At 38.4% G+C, this 13,063-nt stretch overlaps 2 protein-coding genes across 2 annotated transcripts; one reads left to right on the forward strand and one right to left on the reverse strand.

The window, feature by feature from the left end:
• Positions 1 to 4: 4 nt before the first annotated feature.
• On the reverse strand, positions 5 to 3,631 carry LOC106168669 (small ribosomal subunit protein eS4). The gene is made up of 7 exons (XM_013547824.2): positions 3,563 to 3,631; positions 3,091 to 3,168; positions 2,570 to 2,750; positions 2,035 to 2,132; positions 961 to 1,132; positions 576 to 705; positions 5 to 246 (listed from the first exon to the last, which is right to left on the reverse strand). The coding sequence occupies exons 1-7, from the start codon at positions 3,563 to 3,565 to the stop codon at positions 123 to 125; spliced, it is 786 nt and encodes a 261-aa protein (XP_013403278.1). The 5' UTR covers positions 3,566 to 3,631; the 3' UTR covers positions 5 to 122.
• Positions 3,549 to 12,699, forward strand: LOC106168667 (uncharacterized). The gene is made up of 11 exons (XM_013547821.2): positions 3,549 to 3,663; positions 3,771 to 4,015; positions 4,873 to 5,013; positions 5,643 to 5,722; positions 6,919 to 7,069; positions 7,551 to 7,682; positions 7,875 to 7,948; positions 8,576 to 8,760; positions 9,085 to 9,126; positions 9,568 to 9,718; positions 9,929 to 12,699. Exons 2-11 carry the CDS (start codon positions 3,810 to 3,812, stop codon positions 10,684 to 10,686), a joined length of 1,920 nt encoding a protein of 639 aa, XP_013403275.2. The 5' UTR covers positions 3,549 to 3,663; positions 3,771 to 3,809; the 3' UTR covers positions 10,687 to 12,699.
• Positions 12,700 to 13,063: the final 364 nt, after the last annotated feature.

Below are 13,063 nucleotides of genomic sequence, written 5' to 3' on the forward strand. Positions count from 1 at the left end.
TACATTCTCTTCAAAGTTTGTTTATTTCGTAGTTTACATTTATCAGTCTATAAACAGTCTCCATATTCATTCGTCTTATATGGTGTTCTATTATTCCTGACAGTTTCAATTCTCTCCTCCATTCATTGGCCTCCCTTGGCAATTCTGCGGTCTCTCTCTTCAGCAATGCTCAGCTTCACACCCTTGCCTTTAGGCAGAGAGACCCACGGCTTGCTGCCCTTGCCGATCACGAAGACGTAGTTCAACCTGAGGAGAAAGCAAGGTACGCGTTAGGTGAACGCAGAACAGTAATCTTTGTTTGGATGCTAAAACAAAAGAACGTGCTTCACGAAGTGACATCGTCTTTCTTACAAAAACCTAAGAATTAAACAACAGGGTGTCCGTCTCGATGAAATAAAAAATTTGCCTCAACCAATTTGTTTATAGCTTTGCGGGTGAGAATATCGTCTCACCTACCACAATGACGTGCTGAGCTCTATTCTCAAGTGTTGCGAATCTCACCTACCACAATGGCGTCCTGAGCTCTTTCTAAAGTGTGGTTAATCTCACCTAACACAATACCACTAGTCACCTACCTGGTGGCGAAACTATGTCCCATGGCATCCTTGATGTGGACGATATCAAAACCTCCTGGGTGGCGCTCACGGTGGGTCACAATACCCACTCGGCCCAAGTTATGGCCACCAGTGATCATGCATACATTGCCTGGAAAAAACGCAGGGGACTTTATACAATGCCTTTAAATCTCTCTCTCTCCAATATGTTTATGCAACTTACAAGCTCAAATCGTTTACAAAACACCTACAGGGTCACTTCATTTACTTGAAGTTTACATATACTCCAATATATTATATTTATTAGCTAAAAACTCTATTTTCTATGTACAGTTTTAACGGACCTCTACATGCTTTACTTATACCATCCATGTATTGGAGGTATTCTACGGGTTCATTTGTTTACCAGAGTCAAACTTGATGAGGTCCTTGACTTTGCCTGTGGCGATGTCCACCTGCACGGTGTCGTTGGCCTTGATCAGAGGGTCCGGGTACCGGATGGTGCGGCCATCATTGGTGACAATGAAGGGGACACCCTTGGGTCCCACCTTGACGTGTTTTACTTTACACAGCTTGTACTGAAATTAGAGGTTAACTCTAGTTACACCTCACAAGACATTGTTTTACTTTACACAGCTTGTACTGAAATTAGAGGTTAACTCTAGTTACACCTCACAAGACATTGTTTTACTTTACACAGCTTGTACTGAAATTAGAGGTTAACTCTAGTTACACCTCACAAGACATTGTTTTACTTTACACAGCTTGTACTGAAATTAGAGGTTAACTCTAGTTACACCACACAAGACATTGTTTTACTTTACACAGCTTGTACTGAAATTAGAGGTTAACTCAGTTACACCTCACAAGACATTGTTTTACTTTACACAGCTTGTACTGAAATTAGAGGTTAACTCAGTTACACCACACAAGACATTGTTTTACTTCACACGGCTTGTACTGAAAGTAGAGGTTAACTCAGTTACAAGGCACAGGACACTCACTGCTTGGGGCAACTTTTCCTGCTTGAAACACAACTTGCTCTATATAAGCATGATATAATTAACATGTAAATTGTGCTTCAAAGACAACCCTTGGAACCAGTAGAAGCAGGAATGCCTCAGAACCGTCACCACTGGTCACTGATGACTAGCTAACATCCACTAGAACAGGTTACTCCTACACTCTGGCAACTACAGACACTTGTTTAATGAAGTTTTTGGGGGTTGCCTTTTGCATATAAGTGCTCTTATGGATTTTCTCTTTGACTTTACCACACATAATTTTTCTGACATGGGATTCCTCTCATGAAATAAAACTGTCCACAAGCATGTTGTACGTCCTAGTAATCTGATGTCCTGGTACAAATGGCTTTCTATCTTGACAGTTGTTTCACATCCAGTTCAAACACAGCATATGCAGTGGTGGGCAAGTTTATTTAAAAGCAAACTTTGAACTGTGGGGGCAGTGTCCTGCTTACCTTGGATTCTTCTGCACTAATCCTGTGGACACAGAAACGTCCCTTGACATCATAAATCAGACGGAAATGTTCTCCTGTCTTCTCAATTGTGATTACATCTAGAATGATAAAATGCAATCTGACTGCCATATCATAGCCTTCTTTATATTAAAACATCACTTTCTTGCTGAAAGGGATGTCAGGTCTGTGGGTTATGCCAGTAAGGTATGTGTCAACCTTCCAGCGACCATAAAGAACTGGTTTGATTTTGGCTTTGTTTTTGACCAGGATAGCCAAAGAAAACATTGCTACCCTGACTTCGATACAAGCCACAAGTTTTACATAAAATTGTACTGAAAAATTCAATTGTAGGAGCATCCAAAATTATATACATACTACAGAATACCTACCAGTGAACCTAGTAATGCACCTTCCCATGAACTCGTGTAAAGTACAGAATACCCACCCACTAACCCATAGTACAGTACACTTACCCATAAACCCAGTTAAGTACAGAATACCTTCCCAAGAACCTGGTCAGGTACAGAATACCTACCCATGAACCCAGCGGGATACAGGAAATCTGTCCGGACCTTGCCATCCACTTTAATGAGCCTCTGAGCCACAATTCTTTTGCATTCATCATACGTGAGAGCGTACTTTAGTCTGTTCCTCAAAAATATCATTAAAGGCAGACATTCACGCATCTTGTGTGGACCAGTGCTGGGTCTGGGGGCCTAGGTAATAACAACAACATTATCAATATAAGCACATACAACATTGCTGCTGGTTCTACCTATAGTCTTTATAATTTGCTCCTTTACCAACTTGTATTCTAACTTGACATGCTCACTTAGACATGACATCTTTTAGACACACCAAGACCATTTTTCAAGCTTATCAGAATGCTTCACAATGATTTGGGAGGCCAGTCTTGAGTGGAACTGCTATTCTCCATATAAAGTAACAGTACCCATGGTGATCACAGCACCAACTTTTAAATTGCACTTTCAACATCATGTTTTACTCTTATGAAATGTGTAGGATTTAACTGTTTAACTACCAAAAGCTACTTACAAATGTGCCCCCCAGTTTGTCCAGCATCCAGTGTTTGGGTGCATGAAGGCGCTTCAAGTGCTTCCTTGGACCTCGCACCTAATATTTAAAAAAAAAAAGAATACACGATACGTATCCTATATTATAATCCAAGCACATAATGGTAATTTGCGAATGTCTCTGATGCCTTCAAGGTGAATATGAAGTGTTATAATCTCTCTGCACTTTAATAGTGGCAGTTTTTGTCTTTTCAGAGTATTCACGCAAATACAGGTACTCGTTAACCAAAAAACATGTTCTACATGCATTGCCTGAGACTTCTTTTAACACCTGTATTACACCTGAAAACTACCAGGTCCTTATTTATTTGGAAAAGCAAAGTAATGAAACTTATTACACCATTTCATTTGTTTCATAAAATTACCCGAAATCAGTTTCTTTATTAAGATGAAAGCGGATTTGTTATCCTAGGTAAATTTATTTTGAGACCCACCATCTTGGATCCACGGGGAAAGAGGAAGGTATCGAGAGTTCACGAGTAATCTCGGCTGCCCCAAAACTAGGAATTTTCACACGTAAAACTTGTGTATCGAGGTAATAACAGAATTATATGCAAAAAAAAAAACTTTAAAATATGTAAAAACGGCTTAAATGATTACAAATTTTATCTTAATATGTTTTTTCTTCTCCCCTTCTCTTAGATCCACCAGTTATAATAAGGTCAAGGTCATTTGCCGACTATGGCTGAGGTCGGGGAAAATTCGTCGAACGGGACAACGGAAGAAAATGTGTCGCAAGCGATGAGATATGAGTTTATGAAATTTGATGATGATGCAGAAGATGGATATGAAGATACTTCACATTCTACTCCAGTTTTTATTGAGGTGGATGATTCTGACGACTCACAGCCGCAGTTCCAAGATCGAGGAGGCGAAGAACATGAAGGGTATGAAGATACAGATCTCTGTTTGCAATGATTCAGATCGACTGTGACCTTTGGCTTTCTAGACTGGAGACAGGCGTTGCTCATTAAATTTGAGAAAAATCGATGGAAAAGCAAATGGTAGAATTTCGACCGAAAAGCAAATTTTAAACAGCCATTTATGGCTTTTAGTTTCACTGTAAACATATTACGCGACATATTGTGAAGTAATTCGTCATTACTGACATTAGTTGCCAGTGCGTTACAAGCATAAGGCAGATTCCAGCCATGAAGTTGAAGTGGTTTTGTAACATGTTCTTTTTACGACTGTTGTTATTGTGAAATTTGATATGAATAAGACTGGCAGATTCACCCACTACCCATTACTGACAGTAAATCCACCACCAAATGTATTAATTTGACATCATCAGAATATTTTCAGTGCTGGAACACATCAGGTTGCTGTCATGCTCGGCTGCCATGCTTCTTGTTTGGTTAGTAAATGATTGTCATAAATTTGTCATATGATTAATAAACTGGGTGTGTAAACCTCAAAAACTTTACATAATTTCATGGTCTCTATGGGGATATCTGAGGACTTTGCGAAATTCATGAATGATTTAACCAATTTTTAATTTATTTTTTAATTATGAAAGACTACTATGGCAGTCTCAGGTAATGTAATGTGTTTTTTTTAGGTTTCTGCACCTGTTTCATTAATCATATGACAATTTTACAACAGCTGTTTACTAACCAATCAAACCAAGCGTGACAGCAATATGTTGTATTCCAGCACTGGTAGCAATCTGGCTTATGTAACCATCATATTATATTAGATGTGTACATTTTATGTTATTCGTGACATTGGTTTAATACTTTAGGTATATACATCATACGATCTCAGACAATCAGATAATGATGCACATCCACCCTGGCAGTAACAGGATGCCTTCAAACCCTTCACACGCCACGCTGACTGTGGAGAGCCGCAACCCAGAGACTAAAGCCACTGAGGTGAAGAGGTAAGATGGGTGAAGTCAGGCATATTTTAGACTAGGATACATGTAGAGACTAAAGTCACTGAAGTGAAGAGGTAAGATGGGTGAAGTCAGGCATATTTTAGACTAGGATACAGTAGAGACTAAAGCCACTGAAGTGAAGAGGTAAGATGGGTGAAGTCAGGCATATTTTAGACTAGGATACATGTAGAGACTAAAGTCACTGAAGTGAAGAGGTAAGATGGGTGAAGTCAGGCATATTTTAGACTAGGATACAGTAGAGACTAAAGTCACTGAAGTGAAGAGGTAAGATGGGTGAAGTCAGGCATATTTTAGACTAGGATACATGTAGAGACTTAAGTCACTGAAGTGAAGAGGTAAGATGGGTGAAGTCAGGCATATTTTAGACTAGGATACATGTAGAGACTAAAGTCACTGAAGTGAAGAGGTAAGATGGGTGAAGTCAGGCACATTTTAGACTAAAATATATGTAGAGGCATTGCATATGCCAGTCCAGCACTTCCCTTTACCAGGCCCACAGATTGATTTTTCAGTAGATATTCACACATGATGTCTCTGGCTAAATATGGTCAATCTTCTAATTGCAATCCTGTGCTCAAATCTCTAGGTTGATGGAGGATGTTTCTTTGCAGGTACTGTTGTTCATTTGAAAATTGTGACAGAACTTACAGCACAGCTGGCAACCTGAAGACACATCAGAAAACACACAAAGGTAGTCTGTCTTGATAGAATAACAACACACATTTTAAAGGGATAAAGTGGAGTAAAATAACAACACACATTTTAAAGGGATAAAGTGGAGTAAAATAACAACACACATTTTAAAGGGATAAAGTGGAGTAAAATAATAACCCACATTTTAAAGGGATAAAGTGGAGTAAAATAACAACACACATTTTAAAGGGATAACGTGGAGTAAAATAACAACACACATTTTAAAGGGATAACGTGGAGTAAAATAACAACACACATTTTAAAGGGATAAAGTGGAGTAAAATAACAACACACATTTTAAAGGGATAAAGTGGAGTAAAACACACTTTTTAGAAAGTGTCTCGACAAACTTTTGTTGGACTTATCTTAAAACAAGTAACACTTTTTGAACATTTTAAACAGCTAAATACCAAGAACTAATGTCACTAAAAGTATTCTGATTTATCACTTCTTGACAAATCTTGCCTCTGTGGCAGTCAGTTTACCTCCTGATCATTACCATTTAGCATGATTAACCAATTATCCTCATTATGATAACTGAAGGGAAGTAGTCAGTTTACCCTATGCTTATCCTTACCCTTACCAATTATCCTGATTTACCTATTACCCTAATACCAACCCAAGTGGACAGTCTCTGACCAGTGACCATCCTAACCAATTATCCTGATTTACCTATTACCGTAATACCAACCCAAGTGGACAGTCTCTGACCAGTGACCATCCTAACCAATTATCCTGATTTACCTATTAACCTAATACCAACCCAAGTGGACAGTCTCTGACCAGTGACCATCCTAACCAATTATCCTGATTTACCTATTATCCTAATACCAACCCAAGTGGACAGTCTCTGACCAGTGACCATCCTAACCAATTATCCTGATTTACCTATTACCCTAATACCAACCCAAGTGGACAGGCTCTGACCAGTGACCATCCTAACCAATTATCCTGATTTACCTATTATCCTAATACCAACCCAAGTGGACAGTCTCTGACCAGTGACCATCCTAACCAATTATCCTGATTTACCTATTATCCTAATACCAACCCAAGTGGACAGTCTCTGACCAGTGACCATCCTAACCAATTATCCTGATTTACCTATTACCCTAATACCAACCCAAGTGGACAGTCTCTGACCAGTGGCCATCTTGACACACATTATTACAATTAATGCTTACTTTGTTACAGGAGAGTATACTTTTGTCTGCAACCAAGAGAACTGTGGCAAGTCTTTTCTGACATCGTATAGCTTGAAAATACATGTGCGTGTGCACACCAAAGAAAAACCTTACGAATGCAGTATAAGTAACTGTGAGAAGGCTTTCAATACTTTATACAGGTAAGACATTCAATTTTTTCCACTCATAATGTATGATGCATGCTCCTAATAATGCAGTCCTTTATTATTGCTGTATCTATTATTTGTTCATCCTAATAAATTTGTTAATTACTTTCAACCTTTTTAGCATATAAAGTAAATATCTGTGTATTTATCAACCATGTTTTTTGTCAAGTAAAGGTTTAGTTAACTCAAATTCTATTGGGCAGGTAAGTAAAGCACCCCTTTCTTATGACAAAAGCCAACGCTTAATGTCCTCATAGTTCATACTTCAAACTCATCATTAAAGCTCCTCCTTGTAACAAAGATGAACACCTTGTTCTCCTCTTACTTCAGGCTTAAAGCTCACCATTGACCCCTTCTTGTAGTAAAAGTCAACACCTCTTTTTCTTCATAATTCAGATTTTAAGAGCACCAGTGACTGCCCCTCCCCCTTTTTTTTTGTTTACAAAGTTCAACATCTTGTTTACCTCATATTTAGACTTAAAGCACACCAGCGTCTACACACTGGAAATACCTTCAACTGTGAAGCCTCAGACTGCAGCAAAGCTTTTACAACCCTCAGTGATCTGAGAAAACACTTAAGAACACACACAGGAGAAAAACCATACAAGTAAGTACTTACAGGGATACTTAAATATAACTCGTAAAGAATTTTGGGGTGAATCTAGGTTATAATAACAGCAGTAAACTTGGGAGTTTGCATTGATGGGATTTTTCACTCTATCTAGTGCTGCCATTCTACACACAGTTTATCAAGAGCAAGATTAAAGGATTGTGATCCCAGAACTGTTTGTTATTTCAGATGTGAAGAAGGGGGCTGTGGCAAAGCTTTTGCAGCTAGTCATCATTTAAAGACACACATAAGAACTCATACAGGTATTGTAGAATACACAGATACAGTAAAATACAGGTGTTAAAGAGCTTATACAAAAATTGTTGAACTCATACGGTTATTGTAGAACACACACTGGTACAGTAAAAAACACAGATATTAAAAAACAAATACAGGAATTGTTGAACTCATACAGTTATTGTAGAACACAGGTATTGAAGAGCAGATACAAGTATTGTATTTTCTACTTTGGCTGTAAACAGCACATATTTCTTAACAGAATTTCATACAAGGAATTTGATGCTTTATGTAATTGTGGTAGGTATGATTATGTGATCCAGTATATTCATTATAATAGGTGAGATAATGTGATGCAGTATATTCATTATGGTGGGTGAGATAATGTGATGCAGTGTGTTCATTGTGGTAGGTGAGATAATGTGATGCGGTGTGCTCATTATGGTAGGTGAGATAATGTGATGTAGTGTGTTCATTGTGGTAGTCGAGATGATGTGATTGTGTTTTAGGTGAGAAACCATACCACTGTCATACTGACGGCTGCAGTAAGGCATTCACTACTCAGTATAATGCAGTTTATTCATTGTGGTAGGTGAGATAATGTGATGCAGTGTGTTCATTGTGGTAGGTGAGATGATGTGATTGTGTTTTAGGTGAGAAACCATACCACTGTCCCACTGATGGCTGCAGTAAGGCATTCACTACTCAGTATGGCCTGAAGACCCATGTAGGGCGACATGAGCAGTCAGCAGGGAGTGAATCTGACAGCAGCAATCAAATGATGCCAGAACAAGAGAAGTTTCAGCAGCAATTAAAACAATCACAGCAACAGCAGCAGGTAAGACCTTGCTATAGAATGTATCAATATACTTACTGAATTGTATATTATTTTCACATTTTATTATAGAATAAGGAGTGCAGCCTGACAGTTCTATGGATATTATAGTTGTGTTATTTAAGAGCTGTGGTCATAGTACATTGTGTTAGGTGTGACAGTAATATTTTGTTAACAGTCATACTATTTTATAACCTAGGTCATAGTACAGTGTGTTAGATGTGACAGTAACATTGTGTGAACAATCATGCTATTTTATAACCCAGGTCATAGTACAGTGTGTTAGATGTGACATAAACAATTATTGGATTATTTCTAATATTTCAGAGTCCTGGTCAAGGAGCTTCCTCTGCAGCAAGTGCAGACATGGTAAGTTATACCTCCAGTGTGTTTGTGTGTATTAAGTATGTATTAAGTATGTATTAAGTATGGCATATGTATGGGAATTTTTAACTTCGTTTTACGATTTTGGAGCGCCTGTTCTAATTTTTGAAAGCGAGGCAATGGAACCAAACAATGCGATACAATTTGTCATCTCGTAAAAATTGCCATTTTTATATAAAGGTCATAGCATGGAGTACATCCAAATGCGACTTGTTCATTATTATGATCTTAAATAATAATTAATATAAAACAAACGATATAATACGTTCTTAACCTTAGCCTATTTATTAGCTTGATTGATTTTTTTTCGTATTTGGAGATTAAAAACACAAAAGTTGTCTGGTTTCATATCGAGGCACTATGTTTCGTTCGTGTGCTAGCTGGTATGTCTGCAGAACAAGTGCTGACATCCATATATCTTTTCAGCAAACTCCATGTATATCTAGTCAGAACTTAGCTGGTATGTCTGCAGAACAACTGCTGACATCTATGTATTTGGGGCAGCAGCCAGTAGCAGTGAATCTGCCAGGAATTGGTCCTGTGGTGGTGGCTGCCTGCAGTGTGGATGCTCTTCAAGGTAAGGACAGCTTATATGTAGATAACTTTATTCTTTTTTTTGTAACATAGGAGTTAGGCTCTATGGTTAATTTGCTTCTGCTTTGTATAAACACAGCTAAAGGTGGGATTTCCATATGACTCAGATTTAAATTAAACTGGCAGAATTGAATACATTGCTCCACCTTAATTGAAATATGTCCTTTTCTTTTTATTTCATGTATTTTTATAGCTGCCAATGTAACAACTCACCCCCAGCCAGTAGAGTCAGTGGATGAGAACCCCAGTGCAGGAACACAGCCTCAACAGTTGGCTGTTAACAACTCTGATCTGAGCACACTTGCAGCTGAGGCAGCAGAGATCTTCTCACAGGTGCCAGAGAACATTGAGCCCTCGGTGCATGTCTCTGACGGCCAAGAGGTGGCCCAGGTACAGGACAAGGATAGGAACAGTGAGGACAGCATTGAGGATGCTCTAAACTTATTCAGTCAGTTTCTTGTCCAGAACTCTGGTGGGACAGGTCCTGGTGTACCAGCCTGTGTCCCATGTACAGAAAACCCCACCATGGACACGCCCCCAATCCCTATGACGGACAGCCAAGGTCAGCTGATACCGCAGTGCTTGAGGCACCATCAAGGTCAAGGCCAGATGGCAATGCAGGGGAATGGACAGATGATGGGACAGGGGCCTGGCTTTGCCACGGGACAGAACATGGTGACACAGACACAGCCTATGATGCAAGGTCAGGTGATAGGCCAGCCTATGATGCAGGGTCAAGGTCAAAGTCAGGTCATAGGTCAACCTATGATGCAAGGTCAAGGTGAAGGACAGGTCATGGGTCAACCAGTAATGCCCAGTTTTGATAGTATGAACTTTCCTTATGACAATTCTTCAGTCAACTTTGCACAAGACTCTAGCTCAGTGATCTTGGTGGTGAAAGAAGAAGAACAAAATATGCAACCTCGCCTGCAAGGCAACTTCATCTCATAACATCGGTGAGCACAGTTATTTATGCAGTGCGACTCCACCTTCTGCTACTGTGTAGCAGATCCACATGAGAGGAGGCTGCTTATAATTGTGCTGTAAGTCTAGTTTAGTGCAGTTTACCATGTTCTGTGAATGCTGCTAGGTTTATTATGTTATATTTTATATAGTTTGTATCTACATCTGTAAGATAACACATTACTTAATAAGTTCTCACTTGGTCACATACAGATTGTCATGCAATTGTTTGCCTACAGAGTGAATGTAGAATTATTTAGTATATGACAGTTTTTTCCTTTAGCTATAATAAAAGGAGTTTACCTGAAAGATATTGTATGATTTTTTTTCTTGTGAAGGGCTGAGTTGCATACCTTGAAATTGATGGTTGAATTGGTAGCTCTTTTTGTTAAATAAGCGTGTGAGTAAATTTTAAGATTTTTGTTTCGTGAACAGTGCATGCAAAAGGGTTATATGATATGTGACCATCTTTCACATTCATGTAAATATACCAGCTTATGTATCGATAATGCAGTGCTTGCAAACAATCAAATATGTAACCCTTTTTAATAGTTAATGGTAAGTTTTAACTTGAAGTGTTGCTTACTTGCTGGGATTCTCAGCAAGAAGGTGTCTGTTGATTGTCTGTTCATTGTCAGTTCTCTGTAGACCACATTTCTGCTAAATAGGCAGGGCATATACCACATTGCAATGAACACCCTTGCACATAGAAAGATTAGATTAATTGTTTTAGTTGAGTAAGTATAGATTTTTGTAAAGATATTACATAATATAGATTGTCTGACTCATTCTGTATGAATTTGTGATATTCAGTGAAGCTGGTAGATGGATGATGTGCTGCCACCTGCTAGTAGGTGTGTGAGGTGCTGCCACCTGCTGGTAGGTCTGCGACATGCTGACACCTGCTGGTAGGTGTGCGACATGCTGACACCTGCTGGTAGGTGTGTGATGTGCTGACACCTGCTGGTAGGTGTGTGGCGTGCTGACACCTGCTGGTAGGTGTGAGGTGCTGACACCTGCTGGTAGGTGTGTGAGGTGCTGACACCTGCTGGTAGGTGTGCGACATGCTGACACCTGCTGGTAGGTGTGTGATGTGCTGACACCTGCTGGTAGGTGTGTGGCGTGCTGACACCTGCTGGTAGGTGTGAGAGGTGCTGACACCTGCTGGTAGGTGTGTGAGGTGCTTGTAACCTGTCTTTTCCAAATTATTCCTTTAGTGACGATTTTCATCCATGTTTTTTTTTTCTGACAGCTTGTTGGGTTAAAAAATGTAATTTTGTTTTTGTTGAAGATATTGATTATTGATATGTTAATTATCAATAGATTAGTTTTTTCATGTAAATGTAGAAAGTAAAAAAATTGCAGTGATACTAATTTAAGATAGTAGTCAAACTCAAATTAGTAAGGGTAATTTGTTGCCAAAATGCAGGTCAAGTTTGAAAACTAGAATATTCAAATTTAATAAATTATAATATATAATGAATTTTAATATGTCAATTTTCAGTGCCTTTCTTCTTGTTTTTTGGTATTTGTGTAACATGTGCCCTACAGCAGTTAAACTACACACTAGATATGTGGTAGGATATTCTTCATGGCAGAAAGGTAGGACATACTCCTAAAAGGAGTATAGCTGATGTAAACATAAATATGAAAAAATAATTCTTGGGGCGAAATTTCATAACCTTCTCTCACAAACTAAAGCTAACTATTTATTATGCTTTGAATCAAGCAAACAATCATTTGCTGTTGAATAAAATGTATTGACTGCTGTTTCACAAGCCTCATTTGTTGCAGAAAGGCAATTTCTAGTGCTGGGGTGCAAATTACTGAAATTTTCAAATAGGTTTTTGTTTTGTCAATGTTACCCACACTCATAGTCAAACTTACTGAGCAAATTTTGTTTTTGTTTTTTTTATGTATAAGTGATACAGTCTAGTTGTTATTGTTATTTATAGATATGGTCTTAACCACACAATAAAGATATAAGTACTGATGAAGTAATTCGTGTAGTTCATGTTGTTTCAGTTTCCAAATCTTGGGAAGATGAAATGATAATATTGTACTTCTGTTTGGTATGGGATATTGTTTTGAAATTTGTACCATCCTTTTTCTTTGACAGCACTATTTGTATAAGAACTCAAATGTGACATTTTCAACACATTTTGAGCTGGATTTACTGTTCCACCAGTGTGAAACCTTGGTATGTCATGATTAACTTCCAAACCCTGCAAAACCCAAACTTCTGCAAGTCATTGCCCTGTAATTTTGCATTGGATACAGTGCACATTTGAACTTTTAATAGCAAACATTAATTATTGACACTTGTCCTTCTTCAACAAGATACACCATTTCCAAAACTATTGAG

Source organism: Lingula anatina, chromosome 1 (assembly GCF_051362555.1).
Source record: "Lingula anatina isolate TDL-2025a chromosome 1, LinAna3.0, whole genome shotgun sequence".
NCBI classification, from domain to species: Eukaryota; Metazoa; Brachiopoda; class Lingulata; order Lingulida; family Lingulidae; genus Lingula; species Lingula anatina.

Bases quoted from the DNA above. Each gene is read 5' to 3' on its own strand.
- LOC106168669 (XM_013547824.2), bottom strand. The intron at 2,133-2,569 runs GTAGGTATTCTG...TTATCATTCTAG, and splicing joins GTATCCCGCTGGGTTCATGG to ATGTAATCACAATTGAGAAG. The intron at 1,133-2,034 runs GTAAGCAGGACA...CTCTAATTTCAG, and splicing joins TTAGTGCAGAAGAATCCAAG to TACAAGCTGTGTAAAGTAAA.
- LOC106168667 (XM_013547821.2), top strand. From the start codon at position 3,810: ATGGCTGAGGTCGGGGAAAATTCGTCGAACGGGACAACGGAAGAAAAT. The intron at 5,014-5,642 runs GTAAGATGGGTG...GTTTCTTTGCAG, and splicing joins AAAGCCACTGAGGTGAAGAG to GTACTGTTGTTCATTTGAAA. The intron at 9,127-9,567 runs GTAAGTTATACC...ATATCTTTTCAG, and splicing joins CTGCAGCAAGTGCAGACATG to CAAACTCCATGTATATCTAG.